Consider the following 22,974-nt stretch of genomic DNA (forward strand, 5'->3'; position numbering starts at 1 on the left):
CCCCCCCCACACACACACACCCCCCACACACACACACCCCCCACACACACACCCCCCCCACACACACACCCCCCCCCACACACACACACACCCCACACACCCCACACACACACACACACCCCCCCCACACACACACACCCCCCACACACACACACACCCCCCACACACACACACCCCCCCCACACACACACACACCCCCCACACACACACACACCCCCCACACACACACACCCCCCCCACCCCCCGCAATCCCTGCTTGCACTTCGCAGCGTTACTGGTTTGGGTTTTGCAGGAAATGGGCACCCGCTCCCAGGGGCCGGGGGTGGCGGAGGGGAAGCGTCTGCAACCCCCGGACGCGGTCCCCTCCACCAACTAGGGAAAAGTAGGGACAAACTAATTATTAAATAAAACTTACTAACCGAAGAGCTCCGTGTGTTCTGTGGGTCTTTTATCCCCTTTCCCCACCACTAAAACGCTGCTGCAAAGGTGCACAACTCCACCGACCTGCCTTGCACAGAGACACTGAATCCCCGCAATAACCCTTTGTTATTTCACTTCAGGAATAACGGTCTTTTAGCTTATTTGCTAGCTTAACAAATAAATGCAAGGTTGTGCTGCAAGCAAAAATTTCCTGACATGGTAGCCAGTTTCTGACACAGCATAACCAGACAATGCCTTCGAGACACTCAGAGCTGCCGCATCACCCTTCCCACCGCAGCACTCCTCAGGGCCGGTTTGCTCCTCACTTCCTAAAGGAAGTCAGGGACTGACATTTTTTGTTCTCCTTTTCCCAAAGTTGCCTGCACAAACCAGTGCCCACAGAGTGGGTTTCGCCCTTTAAGAAAATTATTTGCAAATCCATTCACCATATGCCCAGGCAGATGCTGCGCAGTGTGACATGCAACACTTGGAGAAGCTAAAGATCTTTATTATTCACCCGCTTGGCTCTTTTACTGTCTTTTGCAATCAGTGGATTCCTCAAGGCAAGAGTAGAATTTTTGAGGTGTAAAAGCCACCCGACGAACTCTCAGTATTATACCAATGGTGACATCATGCCGGGTAAGCCAGAAGCACCAGATAAGGGTCTAAAAGCACAAGCTTTTCCAGTCCTGCTCTCTCTAGATACTCCTGTGAGCCAGTACCACAGTGATACGACTGATCACTAAACCCTGGAGCAGCCAGTGAGGAAGGGAGGTGTTGCTTCTTCTTGAGACATGGAGAGAGAATAGATGTCCATCCCGTGGAGGTCTGCACCGAGGGGACACGGGTCCCCAAAGGCAGCCACCAAACACCACACCCACTGCTCTATGGAGCTAGAAGCTTGTCAGTGCCTTCCCTTCAACGCCCTCAGAAAACACACCTGGAGCTCTTGGCAAGGGTGCAAAGGGACAGCCTAAAGTCCAAAGCAACACTCCCCATTAGGTTAATGTTTGCTCAATCACAGGAAGTGCAAAGAAAAGGTCCAACACATACCAGAAAACTTGTACAAGGTAAGAACCAGATCAAAACTGCTACTGCTCCCAGCCCCATTTGCAACCTACTGACTCGTCCACCTCCCTGCAGTCAGAGCCGCGGAGTTTGTCTCGCTCCTGCCTGCACTTTTGCAGAAGGATGGGTCTGCTCCTGAAGATTTTCATCCCCTTGCTGGGACTGGCGCTGGCCCTTTATTTTTATTCAGCACCCGAGAATTTCAACGAAGGTAAGTCATTGGAAAAACATGCTTTAAAAGCACAATCAGTGAGGCTGATGCCAGAGCGGCAGCGTGCGCCGGCGCAGGAGAGACAGGCCATCAGAAGGGCTTTGCAAAGCGCAGCTGGAAAAGCCAAAGCGCAGGAGGGCTGAGGGCTCAGCGGGGACCACGGGCAGCCCCTGGTGCAGGGGGTCAGAGCACCCTGCGCTGCACAGGAAAGCTCACAGGATTACACTGGGTCTGCTGGGACACGTGGGAAGTGTCTGACCTCCATAAATTATTTATTTAGGAAACATGCAGTTTTCCTCTTTAAGCATTTAATCCTTTTCGTAGTCGACTCCCACCCTTTCCAAAAGGTGCTCCCAGACCAGGCTGGATGCAGAGCTCAAGCCTTGCACGTGCTCCCCACCAAAGCGGGGTCTGCACAAGCAGCGCCACAGGACGGTGCCGCTGCCAGCAGCTCCCCGCACCCGAAGGCGGCAGGGGCTGAGGGAGCTGCAGTGCCCGTGGGTGGGGGGACAGCGGGGGCTCTGCCAGCTCCCAGCTCTGCGCCCTCCTCTCCAGAGATGCTCCGGGGGAAACGGGTGATCGTGACGGGAGCCAGCAGCGGCATCGGGGAGCAGATGGCGTATCACCTGGCGCGCATGGAGGCCCACCTACTGCTCACGGCGCGGACGGAGGCCAAGCTGCAGAAAGTAAATGGCAAGCAGAGCGTGCCGGGCTGGCCAAGCACATTTGCTATCCAGAAGCCCAGAGGCAGGCAGAATGCAGATATTCACCCTGGGCCCGGAGATGCCAGATACCCTACAGATGACCCTGGCGTCTCCCCAGCACAAGCCTGTTCTAACACACCCCCCCCCACCGCCACAACAAATTGCATCATCAATGTATGGCATTTCTTCCTCTGCAGTCTTCAGCTGTGAGTTCTGACCTCCACCACCAAGGACAGCACTAGTCTGTCCAACTCTTGCCCTTGCTCAAAGTCTGAACTGGTTTTGCATCCCATATACAGCAGAATCAAAATTAAGCAATCATATCCCTATTGATAAATACTAAATATTGGGCTCAGATGTGCCATTGTTTAACTCTGCAGCCAGAAACATTTCTCTGAGCGATGCTTTTCCTCCCATGAAGAGGCAGGGAGAGGCACTGCCCATCCGCCCCGATACAGCAACAGCCTTTGCGGGAGGGGGGGGTCCGTGGAGGGGAGCCCACTGCCAACACCCTTTCCCGCTGCAGGTTGTGGAGCGGTGCCTCGAGCTGGGTGCCGCGTCCGCCCGCTACGTGAGCGGCTCCATGGAGGACACCACGTTCGCCGAGGTGGTGCTGAGGGAGGCTGAGAACACCTGGGGTAGGTGGTGGGGAGCTGCCCCCTCTCACACCCCAACACACCTCACGCTACATTTTGGGGCCATCCTGGCCACCAAGAAGCTGCTTTGTTTTGAGATGCCGGTTGCTAATAGCAAACGCGCTCTGCTTGCAGGGGGCCTCGATATGCTCATTCTGAATCACATCGGTTACAGCTACTTCAACTACTTCAACGGGGACGTTGGGCACGTACGAAAGCTCCTGGAGATCAACTTCCTCAGCTACGTGGCGATGACGACGTCTGCCCTGCCCATGCTGAAGGAGAGCGAGGGCAGCATCGTTGTGGTTTCGTCCGTGGCGGGTGAGCTCACAAGGGGCCGGGCTCTCCCTGCCCACGGCCCTGCCTCCGCCTGCGAGGGATCCCTCCTGCGGCTCTTCAAAACACAGAACAAGGACCATAAGCCACCCCGCTGGGAGTTGGGATCAGCATACATTTTATATCCTGGTTGCACAATTCAAGTCCTCTGGGGGATTTATAATCTATGCCCTGTCCTGCTAGTCTCTCTGCACCCACTTATCACCTTCATGCATTGCAGCTGATGGTACACCACTGCAGGTTATTTTATATGCATGGCCACATATTACACATGCATTTGCTATATATGTGCAGGAATACAACAGGATCACCCACAGCTGAAGGTATTTCATGCCATATGTTACATTTTAATGTTACATTCCTGCATTCGTTTATTTCTCTCAAGCATCTGTGACAGCTTATTCTGTCACCTTAAATCACAATATTGTAGCTACTCGATGGGCAAGAGGAAGGGAGAGCCGTGCAGCCTGGTGTCTGCCCAATATAAAAACCCTGATGTTGTGTCTCTGCTCCAGGTAAAATTGGTAGCCCATTTGTTGCTCCCTACTCTGCTACTAAGTTCGCCTTAGACGGATTTTTCAGCTCCTTGCGACATGAATTCATCGTAGACAAGGTCAACGTCTCCATCACACTCTGCATCCTGGGCTACATCGACACGGGTAAGCTCAGCATCCCTGGGGCCCTGCGACTCCGTGTGTTTCCAGAAGAGCCGAGCCCAGCCCATCACCCACCCTCTGGCCCCGGGCTGCTCAGCATGCTGCTTCACCGCCTCAGCTGGGCCCACAGCCTGCAACTGTGCAAACGGGACCCCAGCTCTTTCAAAAGCATGGCCTGGGGCCTTTGACTTGCAGTAAACCCGGGGAGGTGGGGATTCCGTCCTATGGTCACTCAAGATGGGGAAAGGAAGGGGAATGCCATCACCATCATTGCTATTTAACCATTCTAAGCCACGTTAAGTAGGTCTGATCAGAGTCTGTGGGTCTGTTAGAGGAAGCTACAGACACCCCAACTGCGGCAGCCCCCCCGTCTGACACTGCTCCTTCCTCCCGTCCCTCCAGAGAGCGCGGTGCGGGCGGTCTCGCACGCCATCCGGGACACGCCGGCGCCCAGGGAGGAGTGCGCGCTGGAAATCATCAAGAGCGGGGTGCTGCGCCAGCGGGAGCTGCACTACCCCCCCCGGGCGGTGGGCAGCCTGCTCCTCCTGCGGGCCATAGCCCCCGACTTCCTCGACTCCCTCGTCAGGAGCAACTATAACTTGGAAAACATCAGAAGAACGTAGCCCCCAGACACCTTGGGCCAGGCACGAGGGATTCGGGTGTTAATCCAGCTGCTCGGGTGCCCTTCTCCATCCACCGGCGCAGCCCCACGCTGATGCACCCTGGATGCACCAGAAGCCTACACCACACCGCATCAAAACGTCCTTTTTAGTAACGAACTCTTGCAACTGTTTTTTTCCGACCAAGAGGCACTTCAGAGAAGCGCCTGGCAGCAGGATCTGCTGCCAGTGTCCAGCTCACCAGCAGGTTTTCCTGCTCAACCTCCAGAAACTGTTTCCCCCCCCCGAAAGCCACGCGGGCAGCGGTGCTGAGCACTGCGGGACGCGAGCCGAGCCACGGCCCAGAACGAGGATTTGGGCCAAGCAGCACAAGCCACCCAAAGCCACGAGAGCGTCTTTGAACAGGGAAATTTTTTGTCATGTATCCATTCTAGGCTGGTCTTTGTAAAAATAAATCCTATGTTAGTTTCTGAGATCTCTGCTTTTACTTGTGCTCCTTTTCCACATGCATAGGCACAGAGCCCTTATCAGCGCCCAGCTGGTTAAACCGACCTCCCTGCATGATTTGCATCAACACAGTTTTCACTTCTCTAAAGACCTTAATGAATTTCTGCCATTGGTGACCTCTCCTCAGCTGCCGATACACACTTTTTTTCCTATCCAATCTGCAAGAAGCCTTCAAATAATAGCATTACTGTACTTCCCTAAGTCTGGATTTCTCTACCCCAAAGCAGCTCGGGGAGACTCAGTCACCGAGTGGCACAAGCAGCGCCGTGAACCAGCACTCGACCTCCACGTGTTGGAGACCGATAAAGGGAGATGGCCCAAAAGATAACTGCTCGCTCTGCTTAGAGAGAAGCTGGAGACTTTGGGGTCCCCAAGATAACCCAAAATCCCCCACAAGCCGGGCCCCCGCGCCCCGCAGCCGGGCTGGGAGCACAGACAGGAACCGGGGCTCGGCTGCAGCTGCAACGTTTCCTGTTTTACAGAGCGAGAAAAAGAGTGAGAGCAGCAAAATGAGGTGGTTGGCACGAAGATGGCAGTTGGAGCGTGTTCGTGCCCGATAGCCCCCCGCTCACCCCACTCCTCCACAGCAGTCGAGAGGTAGGACGGGACCCCCCAGGCCGGGTAAGTGCCCGCAGCGCCGGGGCTGATGAAGGACGGAGGGGAGCCGAGGCTGCCGTGCTAAAGGCAGCACCCGTGCACCTTTTTTCCTCTTTTTTCACCCCGCTTTCAGCCTACTTGATTGACACCGGGAGGCTGTAACATGAACCAGCAAGAAGCATTTTCTTTTTTTTTTTTTTTTTTTTTTTTTGTTTCCCTTGAAGCAAGAAGTGTAACAGCTTGGAAAGCAAAGCTAAAGGACATGTTTGTTAATTAGAGAGGAAAATTTGGGGTAACAGAAGGAGGAAATAAGAGTATTAGATTGTCAAGAAGGCCTCTACAGTTTGCTCAGCTTGGGGTGAGTAATGGACTATATTTCTTTAAGTTTTACCTTGCTTTAAAGCCCATTTTTGGTTAACTGAGGCTATTACAAGAGCTGCTCTGGGGATGCTCTGTGACAGGCTGGGCAGCCCAGAGGCAGCGCAGGTGGGAGAGGGGCTGAGCTGTTCCTGATGGGAAGAGCTAGATGAGTGGGGACCACGCAGGACATCCAAGGTCCGGATTGAAGGTGCAGTTGGGCCATTTCTAAAATTAAGAAAAATTAGCTGAAAAAACAAAGCATCCTGAAGAGTTGAGAGCAGTTTGGCTGTAGATACACGCTTTGTCCCAAGCTATGGAGGTCGTACCCAGCTTCAAGGAAGCATGCTGCGGGGTGTCGGCGTACACCCGACTTGTATTTCTCTGGAGCTGTTGGCCAGGCCTTGCAGTGCCTGCGGGGCCAAGGAAAACACGCGTGCACCAAGAGGCAAGGCCCTGGGCGAGCACAGGGGGTTGTTGTGGTACAGACATGGAAGCTGCACGGGAATACCCTGCTCAGCCTTTTATACCCCCCAGACTCCTCCAGCTGCATCGTGATGAGAGACACGTGAACAGTGAAATACTGTTGGGATCCTTCAGGAAATGTAAGCTAAAATTAGAAATGCTTCAGAAGCCATTTGAAGAAAGCATATTCAAATAGAAAATTAATAAGAGCACATAAGCGAGTGCCATACTTCGGGAGTCTTGAAGCCCACATCCCATGCGGGCTCAGCGCTGGGAGCAGTGTCCTGGCTGGGGGTTTGCAGGCACCACCCCCCCCCCCCGTCTGGAGCAAGAGCTGACCACCCCAAAAGCACTGCTCTCCTTCCAAAGGAAGCCCCTGCAGTGAAAACATGGCACTAGTAATGAGCTTTGAGCACACCACAGCTAGCACAGGACAATAAAAAGAATTATGGAGCAGATTTTAATGCAGACTAAAAGGCACAGAAGTATTATAGATGTAAATGGAGTTTACTTGTTCCCATTTTTTTTTCCCATTAGACTCAACAACTTCCTAATTGCTTGGGACAGAATGAGAGCAATGACCTTTTGGTGGTATGATACTGAAGAACATTTAACCTGAATTTTCAGAGACTAGAATTCTTCCCCCCACCCCCCCATCCTACATTAACATGATTTACTAAATATGAGAAAGGCCCCACAGCACACGCAGTCACAGCAGCCCCCAGGGCCAGGCACCCTCAGAGCAATGTTTGTGGGATGTGCACGGGGATGATGAGCCTCTTTGCTGCTGAGGGGGTGAGGGGACAGGGGAGGGTGACACAGCTTTTGCTCGAGGGGAGGAAGTAAAAGGAGCAGTTGTAGGTAGCTGTTGCTCAGCTTTCTCTAACTGATGCAGAGGCAAAGGTCCAAATACGCTCGATAGGACCGAAGTCCAGTACAAAAAGAACGCACTGGTGGCTTGCAAGGGTGCAGAGATGTCAGCAGGAAGGAGAAGGTTTCTTATCTATGTCCTGCATGCGCACATAAACAGTGCAATAATGCTGAAATGGAGGAGCTCCTCCTTTGGCCAAGCCGCTGCCTTGGTTGGGCCACAGTGTCCGCAGGAATGGAGGCAGAATTCGTGCCTGAGGCAAACTGGTACCCTGGAGAGCCCGTGCCCCCAGCTCCTGAGCACAGCTCCCCAGTGAATTAATCCCCAGGCGTAAGGATCAGTTGCTACACTGGTATTTGCAATGAAGGGACCGAGTCACAGCTGGGCTAACGCACAGGCCCAGGGCTGCAGCCAGCCAGGCTGGGGGGAGGACACACCAAAGTGAACAAGCAAAGTGTCCCCCAGCACCCAACCCAAGAGCTGGGGAAGGCGGGAGCAACCAGCGGGCAAGGGAAAGCAGCACTCTGTAGCTGTGGTCTTCAGAGAGTGGCTGTGCTCAGACCTGCAGGGGCTTTGCCAGATACTCCATTGGAAAAACAAGCAAACAAACACACACACACACACCCCTGACCCCTACAACACCACGAGGTTTTCACTGCTCCAGAGCCCTCTGTGCACACAGAACAGGCAGCCACCACTAAGGAATGGGGTGCAACTACTTGAAGAATAAGTCCCACAGCACCACTGTATTTGGACTTATCAAAAAAAATGCAAAAGAAACGCACACTCAAAGTGTACTGCAGAAATAACAGCTCTTGCTCTTCCTGCATTTTCATTGTTTTCTTTATAGCTCTTCAGCCAGCATAACAGCATGCACAAAAGAATCAGTTCGAATAACAGAGATTTCATTTTGTCAGGAAAGAAATGCTACCAGTGGAAGCATCATTACTTGGTAGCGAGGCCAACTTCATGAGGTTGCGTTAATTGTTTGAAATTCTCTTCCCGGCATCCCCCGGGGTGAGCACCCACCCGGCAGAGGAGCACTAACAGCACAGTGTGTTTTACACAGCCAATACACACACTTCATGGACAACAGCTCCAGGAACTCTGCTTGCATCAGGACTCCAGAATCGGCATTCGATACCTCACATTCACTTAATCTTAAAAATAATTGGTTTTCACTCAAATCATGTCTTTTCCCTTGGTTTCATCAGGACAGAGGACCCCAGAGCAGCTGGGGCGGTCGCAGACCAGCCGAGCTGTGCCCAACATGATCAGCCAGCCCGAGAAGGCACGGCCGCGGCACAGGCACGCGAGCGAGAGCTACGATGAGAAGTGCGAGCGGCGGCACGAGACGCGGGAGAACCTGCGGCGACGGAACAACGTGACGACCTGCCGCCACCTCGGGAGGGGAGCGGAGGGGCCGCCGCAGAGCCCCCGGCAAAGGGAGTTCCTGAGGAGGAGAAACCTGGCCAGCGACGCTGGAAGGACACGGCCCGGACAGGAGCTGCCCCAGGATGGCTCCTTGCGGGTGGATCCAAGGCCGCCCGTGCTGCTCCAGGTAACGCCTGCCCCCCGAGCTCTGGCTAGCACCCACGGCAGCACCCACAGCCTGCCCGCCCATCCCGGCAGCATCAGGATCCAAATCAAAGCACAACCAACAAGTGAAAATGCACAAACCTGCACATTTCCTTATGAATTGCAGGGCTGGGCACAGCCCAACGCTGTCATCTCCCTCCCGGTGTGCTCCTCTCCTTCTTCCAAACCCTGAACCAGACAGATTTTTCTGCCATTCCTCCAAGTACAACCCCCCATCCTAGCCGCCAGATTACACTTTTGCACTGACACGAATTATTTTTACCTTTGAAGACTGAGCTCTAAACATCTGGCTTCCCTCCATCACCTTCATTGTCAGCAGGAAGGGTGCAGGAATTCGGAGACTCCCTGGTACTCATTAGCTACCCTGTGCTGCACAGGGGACTCGCTGCCTTGAATAACATCTATAGAAAGATGCAGTGCAAATCACCCCAACCTGAGAGCCAAGCAGACTTCCTTCTAACCTTACACCCCATGCAGAATGAACAATTGCCCCTGTACGCTGTGAGTCCAGCCTAGGGGCTTCACAAATCCACCCGAGCAGAGGCAGTGGGACGCGAGGTGACCTCCACAGGCACGCCCTCCGGCTCCCTTTGCAGTGCAAGATCATGCAGGGCAATTACCTACTCCAGCTGCCATTTAGTTCACTGGGTTTAATCATCTGCTAGACAGCAGGAATCTGGGACAAGCATTTACATGCACTCAGCCCGCGCACAGTGCCTTCCTCTGTTTGCTTTTGCAGAGGTAACAAGGGGCAGGAGGGGGGGGCAGAGGGGCAATGGGCTGAGCACTTTGCTCCCCCAGCCCCGGCACGAAGCCAGTGCAGAACAGGTGCCTCTACTCCGAGGCAGCCAAATGGTAGCAGAGGCCCAAGCCAAGACCCAGCTCCCTGCCACCAAAAGTCCTCAACTTTTCCAAAAACATCTCAAGACACTTTTTGGGGGTTCCCTGTCCTGCTCTGGTGTGTCATGTTTCCCTGCCCTGCCCCCAGAAGCCAGCAGGTTTTCTTCCACTTCCCCAGAGCTCTGGAGCTGCTGCAGCCAAAGCAGCAGATCCCTGTGGATTTGCCACGGTCTCCCAGCATCTCCCTGATGCTCTCTACCCAGTCACTGCAGGTGCAAAGCCTGACCCAGCCACAGCCTCTTCCCCTCCATTCCTCACAGCCCATTTTGGAGAGATGCTGACTCGAGCTGCCCTCTCATTCCAGCACCAGTGGAGCTGCCCCGTGTTTCCCCCTGCACCCTCCCTGCTCAGCCTCAGCGTCCCCTTCAGCATTTCAGCAGAAGCCATCCCCAGGCGAGGTGCCTCTTTCAACACCCAAGGTAGGTGAGGGATGCTCGGGTCTCCCAGCACAACAGCAGCCGTGGCATTTCCCTCCCACTCCTAAGTCTCCATCGAGCGGTTTCCAACACGAGCTGGTATCTTGCCTCCAGCCCAAGCTCCCCTGCCAGCAGCCCCACTCCTGCAGAGTTTTCCATCCCAGACTGTTTCCCCTGCAGGATGCAGGTGTTAAGAATTCTTCCTGTGGAGGGACAAACCAGCCCAGCTCATGGCTTAACAACCAGCACTGCTGAGCAGATGCTGCGTCCCACAGCTTCCCTGTGAGTGCCCCACGTTATCCAGGGGCCTGGGGGCTAACGGCAGTTTGTGGGATTACTTCCACTTCTCTGTCCATCCCAGCAGGACTCTTCTTTGCCTCTTGGCCCTACTTAGTTGTGTTACTGGACGCTGTTAAAACAACTGCTCTCCATCCTAGAAGCGATGCCATCTGACACTGAAATAGAATTTCCTGGCCCCTCGGACAGGGGGATCATTCACATCTTTTCACTTTGCTTTCACAGGAACCCAGACCCCTACAAATCCAAACGCAGGAGCAAAAGACTCGAGCCAGCAGACAGAGTGAGCCAGGCCTTCCTCCTTCCCTGGGCTGGGAATTCGGACACCCGCAGGGCAGCAGCCCCCGGTGCTCGAGCCCAGACACGTTTCACCTCGGCACAAGCTTTTGCTGTGCAAGTGCCCACAACTCTGCCCGGGCTGGGGGCAGCAGCTGGTGTCCAGAGCCATGGACTGCTGCAGACCCCTGCACGGCACTCACCTCACTAACACGCTCTCTTTTTTTATTTTAGTTGTGGAATAGCAGTTTTAAATAAGGTAAGTAAAACACAGATAATAACTAGCCCTACACTCCTGCAAATGAAATCAGTTTCTAAAACCTCTGACTGGTGTTACATTTCTATCGTTTCAAAAATAATGACACTGCTGCTATAGGAGAGAAAGGCATTTCTGCCCCACGGATATCGACTGTTCTCATTCAGTAACTGCCCTGATTTGATACACTACATGGCAAAGATGCCATAACTCCAATGCTGTAAATTGCTGCAGAAAATATTTTCACTTCCCTGGAAAAACAAACCTCAACAGGGTCTCCTCCTCCACCCAAATATAGACTGGGAACGTCAGGTGTATTTCAAAATACTTGGAATTTGTAGCCAGTTCATAAAATGTTTGTAAACTGAAACAATCCTAATGTTTTTAAACATCTGTGCTTTCCCTTTCAGGAAATGGTGCAGCTGTCCAACTACCTGAAGGTAGGTACCAAATATTGCCAAGTACCCACTGGGAAAGCAGGTCTTCGGCAAGTACAGTAATACTTTAAAACTTATTAAATGAAGGGGTGTTACACGCCCAATTTTAATGTGGCCAAGAAAGCCTACAGATAAGCCACTGACCCCAAAGACCTGTTTGAAACCCCCAGAGTGGCAGAAGGCCTGACCCTGAGCTGGAGAGGGGAGTCGGGGGGGTCCCTGTCTGCTCTGGGGGTTCCCCGCTGACCAGCTCTCCCCTTCCCCGCAGGAGGCCCTGCACCGTGAGCTGCTGCTCAAGCAGAAGATGGTGATTTTGCAGGAGCTTCTCTCCACGCTGCTGCAAGCATCAGAAAAATCCTGGCAGGTACCCGAGCGCTGCACGAGGCTATTCCTGCTGGGGCTGGGGGAGGCTTTGCCTCGGCAGATCCGGGCTCGGGTGCAGAAACCAGAGCAGCCCCCGGGCCTCCCTTTCTCCCTCCGAGCCAAGCTCCAGCTCCGCCGGGCTTCGGTGCGTTGCAGGCGTGGAGATGTTACAGGTTCAGGATGCAGCGGTGTCCCCCAGCAGACACCGTGCAGAGCCCTTCACCTGCGGGGAGCTGCTTGCTCTGCCTCTTCCCTTGCTGGCACCTTTCTTTTTAGGGAGGTTTGAACACAAACTCAGAAGTTACGGGGTCACTTTGCTTGAAGTTTTCCCCTTTTGTGCCCCAAAGGACTGAAAGCAAAGTACATTTTGTAACAGATCAACAGAAACTATAAAACCCTTCTATAAAGTTTGGGGGTCTATTTTATGCTTGCCTTTTCTACTTTTTCTTAAATAAAAAGCAAGCAGAATTGTGTAAATGGGGAAAAAAAAATTGGAATAAACCCAAACAACCATCTTCCACCAACTTTTCTTTCCTAGTCAAAACAAGCTTCAAATACTTTGAAGCAATTTTTTTTTTTTTTTCCCCAAAAATAAAAATTTTAGATGCACCGAAGCGGTGCACCCAAGCACTGGCAAACACCACACTGGATGGGGGAAAAAACAGACCAATTGTTAATCTGAGAACACAACGGCTAAAAACCCCCACCCAGCACCTGCAGCCTTCCTGCCGAGCCCCCGGCCACCCAGCCCGCTCCTCGCCCGGGCCGCCGGGACATCCCCACACCCACCCCTGCCCCCAGCCCTCTCGGGGCCGTATCCTGGGCCCCAAACACAGGTCAGGGGACCCAGCACCACAATGCTCAGCCTGAGGGGCTCTGCTGAACCATGATCCTGCACCAAACTATTTCCCCACAGCTCAGACTAAATTCTCCGGGCAGCACTGAACAAGGGCCCATGGTTTTTTGCTATCAGGACGCAAAATTAAGGTGGTGTATTTTCCACAACATATGACATATTTTACATGGGATTATTAAAATTAATACTAATCTACAGTTCATTGTGCCATTAAAAAAAAGTGGTTTGAAAGTTCTGTTGGGGCAAAAAAGTGAGTGATTGGGTGAGATGGTATATAAAAAAAAAAAAAAACTTGTGTTAGATGTTCTGCGGTTAGCAACTTCCGCCTTCGCTTGCTGCTTCAAATAATATGAGCAGGAAAAAACACCCTGACACGCTCTGCAAGAAGTAGCCATGAAACCTCAGATTAGAAACAGGTGGGTGCACTTTGCTTCTTGCTCTCTCTGCTACAGAAGAGACACTTTGCTGCTGCCTCTTGCGCTCAGCCTTTCATCAGACTAAGAATTAATTTGCCACTGGCACCAAGGGGGCACAGGAGGCAGAAGTGGCTGCTTGGAGGGGACCCGCGGGGAGCTGGGGCTGGGGGCAAGGGGCTTCTCCAGGGGGTACGGACAGGTCCCACACCATAACGCTGTGCCGTGGTAAGTGACAGTTGGTTGCCTGTTTCCAGGCACAGGTGAGATGCCAAAAGCTTGTCGCAGCTGCTTTTTATCCTTGCTAATAATTCGGGTTTCAAAGAAATGCTGTCGCGTACACAGGAACACTACGGCAGTAACTCCTGAAACAGCCACAGAGTCACTGGTGAGGCGTGGGGGCTTCTGGCGTGACGGAGCAAGTGAATACTCCGCAGGAGGATGGGGGTGGTGTTGAACTGAAGGGATAAAGCATTTTGTTCCTTCCCCCCTCCCATGATTTTACTCCTAGTTAGAGACCTTCCTACCACAGGTCTGTACCTTAAATCCCTCCATCTGTTGTAAAACTTGCTCAGCTGATTGGAAAATGCTGCCAGATGAAGGAAGCTAACTAAGTCTCAGTTATGATTATTAAGAGTAATTATTTTTAAGCTGTTCTCTTCATAAGGAAACAAATGGCCACTTAACATATTTTCTTCCCTTCCTGACCTCTGAAGTTGAGCCTGACTTTTGGAAGTACCTTGCAGCTCTGCAGAGTTTAAGCTGTGTCATTTCTAGTGCATTACTACTACTATATGGACTTATTTTTCTAGCACAAGCATCATGTTTGGGCAAACTGGAAGCATTTCAGAAACAGCATTTATTATTCTTGCTTTAAACCAGCTATTTAAAATTACTAAGGGAAGGAGTATCGGAGAGTTCACCAATCACAGGACAACCACAACGCTACAGCTGTCAGCCAAGACAGGTTTAAAATACTTACATGGCACTTGAATGACAGTGGTAGAGAAATGCAGAAGAGTGTGAGAGAGGTTTTGAAGCTGCCCATACAGGTACCCTCAGATTCCCTGAAGAGGGCTACAGAGGATTCAAATCCGGTATTTGCAGGTGTATTTTGAGCATGGTAGTGCTAACCCTCCCCTCTGCCTGGGATCCAGCCTTGGGGCTCTCTGGAAAGGCGCAGTGCAGGACAGAGGCGCAACCACCACCAGGAGATGATGGTGGCTGTAGGGTTTGGAGGTCTTTGGTATCTTGTTTAGATACAGGTGGGGGTTTTGTTTGTTTATTTTGTTAAGGGTTTTTTGTGTTTTGATTTTTATTTTTTTTTTAAAAAAAAAAAAAAGCAGCCCCTTTCATGTAGATAATCTAACACAAGAGCTTGACCAAGATTTGCTCACATAAAATTTCTGGTCAGAAGCAGAATTTCTTATGCCCTCCCACATATGTGCACACACTCACCCCTCGCTGCCATGCTGTTCTGGTAACAGCCCTAACAGACAGCTTATTCCATTTAGGGAAATCTTTATCCTCCGTGTTCTTTTGCCAATTTATAAGCTGCATCTCCATGAAAGGAGTTTGCCAGCACATTTCTGCTCTGAAGCGTAGGAAGGACCCAGTGCTCTGTTGCCTTGTACTTTGCACAGTTACACCTGTGCACAACAGCCATAACACCACCACCCTCCAACATGAACCTTTGCAGACAGTAGAATAAAGCAAACTGCAGAGGAAAAGTAGGCATAATATTTCACATACAAAAATGCTTTTTGAAAGTCCACCTACTTTGAAAGGGTAGAGCCTGTAGTTCTTTGTACCAACAACCGAACTGGGAAGATTTAGTCTTTGGGACTGTAAACTTACTTCTGTGCAAATTTAAACAGTGCTAAGACACCAGAGAATCTGGTTTTGCTTGGGTCTAACAGCTATTACTGTAACATCAAGGAGTTGCTTTTCAGAGGCTTGACTTCAAACAGCAGTAAGCAGAGAGGATACCAGCATTCTCAGTATCAGTGGTGGAAAAAACAGCCTACGTGAACTCTTTGCTAGAAATTTTATCTGAATTTGCATGCAGTCTGGTTTCACAAAACCTAAGAAGCCTGACTAACACTGAGAGGAGATTATAATAAGGAAAATGAATCATCACAGTTGCCCTCTATCCCCCTGCACAACTGCTAGGTGTTGCAACACAGACACAACCTATTTCCCAAGGGAACCAGCAAGACAAGACCTCAGCACCAGCTGGAGCTTTAGGCCAGGAGCATTGCAGGGAGGAACCAGGGGCCAAGGAGCAGGGCTGTGCGTGGGGACAGGCAGAGCGAGGCTTCTGCCAGACCCATCCAGACTAACCTGAAACCCTCTCGCTCCTAACCGCTCATCTCACTGCAAGTACCTGCACTCAGCAGCCAGTGCAACTGCCTCGGGAGAGTTTTGCAATGCATAGAAGTTTTGCTTCCCCCATATCCCATTTATTCTGAGACCGTGAAGGTTTATTTGAACTCTAAGCATTGAAAAGGCTTTGACCAAATTTAGCCACAATATTATAGATGAAGGAAAGGGAGAAAGTGAATCAAAACACAAGCTAACAAAACACTGAAGGAGGCATATTGTATAGTTCATGATTCCACACATCACTTCAATTGTTTTTTCCCTAGGGCCAGCTGAACGAGGATAAACTGAAGTGTAAACTAAGGGCACTTGAAAATCAGCTGCAGGCCTGCACCCAGGTAATTTCTGATTCACTGAGAACCAAACATGAGTGAAAAAAGGCATGAAAACAAAGTACTGAACCATGTAATTAGGCTGGGTCTCAGTTTCTAGAGCAATCTGATTAGATACAGATCTGAAAATGATTTTTCCTCTTTGCTGAGGCAATGTTTCACAGCAACGTACCAGCAGAATTTACACACTCTAGATTTGCTAATATTCAGGCCTAGCACGATCAGGAATATGTCAGATAAGACCTTTCAAGCACTTTAATTCTTCCTTTAAAGAGTTACTCAAAGGAGTGTGTGAAAAAGATCCTGATAGAGATGGAGGACCAGAAGCAGACCTACGAGCAGAAGGCTAAAGAGGCTCTTCAGAAGATGCTGGAGGATAAACTCCAAACAGAGCAGCAGCTGCAAAACTCCCAAGTAAGCAACATTTTAAACTGGCTTTGCTTTAATCTACTCCTACTATGACAAAGAGCCCCCACATTTCAGGGGAAGGCAATGGCTAGCTTACCATTAGTAAAGAACCCCCATTTTTTAGCTACTGAACAAAGTCCAAAGCATTTTAGTGGCAACCTGTGCCCATTTTGTGAGCCACACATCAGGTTATTAAAAACAGTACACAGTTGGGGAAATATGCTGCTTTTGTAGAGTTTGAAGTGTAATCCCTTCTCCTCCACCATCTCTTCTTCCCATTCCCTGCTCTGTACACACAGAGAAGCAATCCACGCACACAGACACCCAGGGCATGAGGTCTCCAGAGACCCTTTTTCTGGACTGACTCTTTTATATGCAAATGGATTTTCCCCGACAGGTGTCCCGTGGCTCAACCCAAATTACTAGCTGATATTTTCAGAATAATAAATCAATTGTATCTCAGAGATTACCAGCTTTCTAAATCCTGCCGGCGGCAGGGGAGCTGGGGTTCCACAGCCAGGCCTCTGTCCATAGATGGCACCAGCCCCACGCAGGTTGTTAACACCCGGGTGCGGGAGGCGGCAGCGCTGCCCCAGCCCACGCAAGTGCCCGTGGACATTGTTCGGGGCAGCCTGGGACCGTGGGTCACAGCCCACCCAGGGGTCCCTCCTCTCCTCCCCTCCCCAGAGAAGCCTGGCAGCGATGAGAGAGGACCTTGCCTTCTGGCAAGAGCACTACACCACGCTCAAAGCCGAATTGAGCAAGATGACCACGGCACACACCGAGCTCGAGAACAGCTTCCACATTCTGCAAAGCGAACTGCAGGTACGTTCGCCCCCCACGGGAACAGCATCCACGGGAGTTCGCGTTTTCCAGTTTGCAAGCAGGGAAGCCCCCGGGTTGAGATCACTGATAGTAAGAAAACCCCCTCGATGAAGCACAGTGGCCACACGCGCAACCCGGTCCTCGGCTCGTGGCTGCTTTTCGCTGCTGGAAAGCCGGCGACGCTGCGTGCTCGTGGCGTGGGGCTGGGGTGACGATGCCGGGGCTCTTCTCACCCCCCCAGCGAGCAGACGCGCAGGGCGAGCAGCTCCGGCGAGCCCTGCACAGCCTGCAGAGCGAGCACGCCGCGCTCCACCAGCAAGCCAGCGCCTTGCGGGAGGACAACGACCAGAAGGCTCGGCACATCGGCGCCATCAAAGGTATCGAGTGCTGGGGAATGGTGGGGAGAGTCTGTCCTCCACGTGAACAGAGCATATACGGGAAATACTCTTAACATCCCGGTCCTGGAAGCCAAGTAGACATGCACACAAAAGGCTCACCCTCTCTGAATGTGCCGCGCGCAGCTTGCCGAGAAAGCCTTTTCCAAATAGCTCCTAAACTCATTTCCAACCGGATTAAAGGACTTTAAAGTCAAGTGACTTTTCTAGAATAAAATAATGGAAGACCTGAAAAAAAAAAAAAAAAAATCAAAGATGGGTCCTCAGCTTTGATGAGGACTTTTGCATCCTTGTCAGACCCATCAAACACAGCAATGCGAGTGAGCTCGGGTGGCGAGGCAGTGCCTGTTACTGTCTGGGGTGCTGCTGCACCGTGGTTGATACTACCAGTGTATAAATACATGCTAACAGTGTCTTAAAGTACCAATTTGGATAGAGGAAAGGAAACTAACACATACTTCACATGGCTATTTTAAAACATAATTAAGGAAGAGTAAAGAGGTGGCAGTGCTGTTCTCGTAACAGGTCTCACAAGAACAGCTTTAAAATAAACTATAAATTAATAGAATGCAAGGCACACTAGAAAAAGCTGCCAAAACTGAAAGGGCAATTAACAGCTAAAAATCACATCCCTTCAGAGAAGAAAGATCAGAGTAACCAACAATATCCACTCCTCTTTACACACGAGAAAGGGAAAGTTGCCATCCTTTCATAAAGATACACAGAGATTTACATCAACCTTGATTTTTCTTCTATCATTATTTCAGATAAACTGCAAGAAGAACAAAATCAGAAGGTAACACTGGAGGCAACAATCAGCCATTTGCACAGTGAGTAACACAAAGATGCGCAAAGTAAGAGGCCGGCGTTCGCCCTGTGGACAATTACAGCAGCTTTTTACATTCACAGACTTGATACAGAACCAGGCCAACGAACAGAAGACCCAGGAGGTGACGGTGCAAAGGAAAGGTCAGCAAACTTTCTAACTCCCACCTAGCACTCCTCTCACTGGACACAGGAATGTTAGACCTGACTCTAGGAGAAGTCTACTTTGGTTTAGAATAAAAGGTTATTTTAAAGCTGCGCAAAGCAAGTTATTATATTTTGCTAGTTAACATTAAAACATAAGTGTATTTATGATTGCAAACACTTTAAAAAATAAATGGTTTTCATTACAAAATCTACTTCAGCAGCCATGCCATTTCTTTTTTCCAAACAAAATACATTCCAGTTCATAATTGCAACTACAGCGGTACTCCAAAAAAAAAAGTAATAAAGGGCATTTTAACTCTCCCTCCCCTCCATTTCTGGTAGCTACTTAGAAATATTCCTCTAAGGATAATTACCTTGTAGCTACAGCGGAGGCAGGCCTGTGTTAACAGCTCCTGGGTCCTCTGCTGTACGTGTGGCACATAAATATTATCTTTAAACTGTGCTAGGTAAACAAGATCTAAAGCAAACTGAAAGCCTGGACCTGTTTCTCATCAGAAGCCTGACTGTTTTCTAGACCAGGTTTTCACCACGCAGACCCCACCTCTCACTCCTGACACGGAAAAACAAAATGCTCTGTTAGAGCACCCTGAGGAGGGAGAAGAAAGTCTGAAGGATGAGATGCAGAGAAGGACATCCCAGCTTACAGCAAAGGAGAACGAGGTGAGGAAGTCACTGAATCATGGCTGGGACCGAGGTCCCTGCTGGGGAGTGAGCGAGCTGCTGGTGTAAGTGCTCCAGCAACAACATAGCAAAGCTCCTGGGAGTAACCTAAATTTGGTAACTCCTGCAAGGATTATCTCTGCTGAATTTTTATCCTGCTAGCAGCCTCACCTAAGCCCCTGATGCAGCATCTGCGTGCAAGCAGCCCCGCAGCTGGGGCTGTAGCAGCAGAGTCTTCTCCATACAAACCCATTTCTGCTGTTACAGACAGGAGAGCCTCAACAGTCTCACAGGGAAAAGCCGAAACCATGCTATGAGAGCTGAAACCCTGAGCACAAAGGAGGGAGATGAGGAAGAAAAAAGGCTTGCAAATAACAGGAATGGGCTTATAACAAACACAGTGCCCTTACAACTGGGCTGCAAAAAAATTCAAAAGTTTTCAGCCTCTTACATGCTCTTTCCCATCAAACAGTGCCCTCTGCCAACCAACAGCCCCACCGTTCTTACAGCAGTATTCAACAAGGATTTATGAAAAAGGATTTAGAACTTACTGTAGCAGAGCTTAGAGCCAAACAAGTGAAGAGCTTGTCCTACTAACCCACACTGGTGAGCACACCACCCCCATCAGGCATCACCCGGCAGCACCTGGGGAAGGGTTTTGTAAAGTGCAATCACAGCAAATGGGAACAGCTGGGGGGGCCCAGCTGCCCCCACGGGGGCTTTTGCAGCCTCTTCCACGGCTGCTGCTGGTGACACGCTGCTTGCCAGGAAGGCAGCAGGGTTTCAGGTTGTATTGCTGTTCAGGAAAAAAGGTATTTCCTGGGCTTTGGGGTTGTGCAGCACAACCAAAGTGCTTTGTCCCACGTTCAGGAGGTTTAAAGGACTCTGCTCCTGCAGTCAGTGAAATGCAGACTGAGTTTCAGAATGAGAGGAGAAACCTGCCATAAGTTTGCACTCCATGTCTTCATCCTGATCTGCGCACACCTGTGGCCATAAAAAATAATTATTTTTTTTTTTTTTCTCCCATGTGATGTGAAAGATGGCAGCAAAGCCAAGCAGGTCATGGGATGCTAACAGACCGGGCACTGCTTCTACCACCAGGTTCCCAGTAACACTGAGCTCTGCTCTGTCCCCTGTAGGTACATACGGACGTAGAGGTAGCAGAAGCGAAAATCCCCCATCGCCGCAGCGCCTGTGCGTGGGCGAAGCGCTGCAGCTGCTGCGGGAGCCCTGCCGCCCTCGGTGCGTACACGAGTGGGGGGATCCCTCCTGCTAACGGCCCCTTGCTGTGCTTGCAGTGCAAGGAGCTGCGCTCGGAGCTGGAGGCCCTGAGCGAGGAGTACCGCTCCTGCCTGACCAGGCTGCGCCAGTGCCGGGACGAGCTCAACCGCTTCCAGAGCAAGCAGGCAAAGGTGGGAGGTGGTCTTCACCCCGACCCCCGGTGCTTTTGGACCGAGGCTGCAGATCGGTCTGGGAAAAATTCCCCCATGTATTTGTGCAGTGCAGAAAGACGAATGACATGTTTGCTGGGGATGGGAGGAGAAGTTTCTTCTCCCCACCAATCTCCTAGTAACACTTGCTTCTTGCAGAGACAGCGCGGTCACTGGATCCCTCTCCTGGTGGCAGTGATAGCAATGGCCATAGCCACCTTCCTTGCAAGTTACAGACCATGAAGGACCTTCTCGATGACTGACTTCACGGCAGGAACTGACTTCTGCTTCACCGGCAGCAACGCACCCCCGCCGCACTGCACTGTCTGCTCTTTTGTACTTGCCTTTTGGTTCATATCCTGAGCTGGTCTCACTCCAAACTCCCGCAGCGCAAATAAATGCTGGGAGATTGCTCCTTCCCTTGGCTGCTTCGATTATTCTGCGTCAGTTGAAGGTTGTGCTGAGGGACAAAGCTGCTCCAGATGCCGCTGTTGGGGGGCGGGAGGGCCAGAGCAGCAGGACGGGGCATCCTGTGCCCTTGGGATCCAGCTCCCTGGTTTTCATGCCTGGTGGCTGACTACAAAATTCTCTTGCCTTGTGAAATAGGAGGTACTCAACCCTCATCATCTCTACTGATAGCTGAAAGAAACCCAGCTCGGGGGGGGCTTTTTAGCAGAGTCCCCTCATATTCTCCCCGTGCACGGAGCAATTTTCCCAACTGGGTGGGCAATTTTCCCAGTTCAGCCCACCATTCTTCTAGCCACTCTCGTGGCCAAGTGTCCCCACAGTCACATCCACTTCCCTTTCACTGCCAGCACCACACTAATTCCACAGACACGGGGGTTTTAAGCCCCTTTTGGAGCTGAACTGTGCAGGTTTTACAGTAGCACTTGCCCTCATTCACGTGCAGGCTCGGCTACCAGGTGGTGCATGACACCACCTCGCACAAGTAGTAAATATGGTACGGAGCCTACAATAAAATTTGCAAATTCAGAAGACCGTGTTGTTCAAATTTTTTATTAGTCCACAGCTGTTTGCCACAAATAAATACACCCAAACTTTACTTTTCTGCAGCCTGGATGGAAGCTGCATAGTAGCAGTGAGTATGTACATCCACACACTGGTTTTCTGGGAAGTACACGTGTTTGATTTGCAACTGGCCTACGAGGTCCAGGGCCCGAGACTGGAAAAATTCAGCATTTGTTGCTCAGGGACCTCTTGAGAGAGCCTCAGTGGGCCGCGCATACGGGAACCAGATCCCTCGCCTCAAGTCGCTGATGCAAGTGAGAAACAGGCTGAAAAGTCAGAGTTTGTGTTTTACAAGGCAACCGCTGGAAGAGACACCACCTCGCTCGAAATGCAGAGATCTACAAAGTCACTCTGCGCGGCGAAGGCCTCCTCCAGCTCCTCGCGCCAGGCGTCCAGCACCGCCCTCAGCTCCGCGCACAGGCTCTCCGGGATGCTGAAGGAGTAGATCTGAACCCTGAGACCGTCCCTTATCCTGGGGCAGGAGGCGCGGGCCGTGAACACTCTCAGCGGCGTTAGCGCCAGGCAGTTCTCGGCACCCTCCTCCGCGGGGAAGGTGTAGGCTGCCGGGTAGCCCAGCAGCACCCCGACAACGGTGCAAAGGTTCCAGCCCGCCGGGACAACCTCGCTGGAAGAGACGGGGCCGGCGCCGGTGGCCTCGGCAGCCCCTAAGTGTGCCAGGAGGGCGGCGAGGTGGCCCCTGATGGCCTCGGCCTCCGCCGGCCCGCACAGAGCCGGGCACGGCCGGCCTGCCGCCACGTCCACGAAGGGCGCGGGGCTGGCCCGCAGCACAGCCGCCAGCCGCCGCCGGGCGAGCCCCGGCCGCAGCAGCAGCGGGGCCGAGCCCTCCGCGCCCAGCAAGTGGAGGCGACGCGGGGCCAGCAGCCCGGCCGCCCGCAGCCGGGCCAGGTACCGCCGCAGCTCGGCGGGGCCCGCCGCGCCGCAGTCGTAGAGCAGCGCCGGCTTCAGCCCCGCCGCCACCGCCAGCACCTCCCCGGCGAGCTGCAGGGCGCGGGCCGCGGGCCACCGCCGCCCGGCCGCGGGGCCCAGCTCCTCCCGCGCCGCCGCCACCAGCCGCGCCTCCATGGCGGGGAAGGCGCGGCCCGGCCCAGCGCTTCCGGGGCGGCCTGGGCGCTGGCGTGGGCGGGAGCCCGGGGCGGAGCGGCTGCGTCCCGCCCGGAGAGGCCGCTCTCGCCCCCGGAAGCCGCTCGGGCCTGTTCGGGAGCGGGGAGCAGGCCGCCTCCATACCCCTCAGCCCCAGCG

At 52.2% G+C, this 22,974-nt stretch overlaps 3 protein-coding genes across 10 annotated transcripts; 2 read left to right on the forward strand and 1 right to left on the reverse strand.

Annotated features, from left to right (window-relative positions):
• Window positions 1-1,602: 1,602 nt before the first annotated feature.
• On the forward strand, window positions 1,603-5,082 carry LOC104367640 (corticosteroid 11-beta-dehydrogenase isozyme 1-like). Its single transcript, XM_042800060.1, has 6 exons — window positions 1,603-1,699; window positions 2,255-2,385; window positions 2,930-3,041; window positions 3,174-3,359; window positions 3,890-4,033; window positions 4,433-5,082. Exons 1-6 carry the CDS (start codon window positions 1,612-1,614, stop codon window positions 4,651-4,653), a joined length of 882 nt encoding a protein of 293 aa, XP_042655994.1. The 5' UTR covers window positions 1,603-1,611; the 3' UTR covers window positions 4,654-5,082.
• A 178-nt stretch (window positions 5,083-5,260) lies between these two features.
• TRAF3IP3 (TRAF3 interacting protein 3) lies at window positions 5,261-21,104 on the forward strand. 8 transcript variants are annotated; one of them, XM_042800053.1, is made up of 17 exons: window positions 5,262-5,778; window positions 5,888-6,112; window positions 8,662-9,008; window positions 10,251-10,365; window positions 10,885-10,942; window positions 11,170-11,194; window positions 11,602-11,631; window positions 11,897-11,992; window positions 15,909-15,980; window positions 16,248-16,388; window positions 17,070-17,207; window positions 17,449-17,584; window positions 18,370-18,432; window positions 18,512-18,571; window positions 19,110-19,255; window positions 20,395-20,667; window positions 20,845-21,104. In XM_042800053.1, exons 3-17 carry the CDS (start codon window positions 8,718-8,720, stop codon window positions 20,926-20,928), a joined length of 1,728 nt encoding a protein of 575 aa, XP_042655987.1. In that variant the 5' UTR covers window positions 5,262-5,778; window positions 5,888-6,112; window positions 8,662-8,717; the 3' UTR covers window positions 20,929-21,104. The 8 variants fall into 8 exon arrangements, with proteins under 8 accessions (XP_042655990.1, XP_042655987.1, XP_042655986.1 ...); XM_042800052.1 differs by having other exon boundaries at window positions 5,979-6,112; XM_042800055.1 differs by having other exon boundaries at window positions 5,262-5,754; window positions 5,979-6,112.
• Window positions 21,105-21,686: 582 nt separating this feature from the next.
• On the reverse strand, window positions 21,687-22,809 carry CUNH1orf74 (chromosome unknown C1orf74 homolog). Its single transcript, XM_033009594.2, has one exon. The coding sequence runs from the start codon at window positions 22,795-22,797 to the stop codon at window positions 22,003-22,005; it is 795 nt and encodes a 264-aa protein (XP_032865485.2). The 5' UTR covers window positions 22,798-22,809; the 3' UTR covers window positions 21,687-22,002.
• Between the last annotated feature and the right edge of the window lie 165 nt (window positions 22,810-22,974).

The sequence above is a fragment of the Tyto alba genome, unplaced genomic scaffold (assembly GCF_018691265.1).
Source record: "Tyto alba isolate M040663 unplaced genomic scaffold, T.alba_DEE_v4.0 Super-Scaffold_30, whole genome shotgun sequence".
NCBI lineage: Eukaryota > Metazoa > Chordata > Aves > Strigiformes > Tytonidae > Tyto > Tyto alba.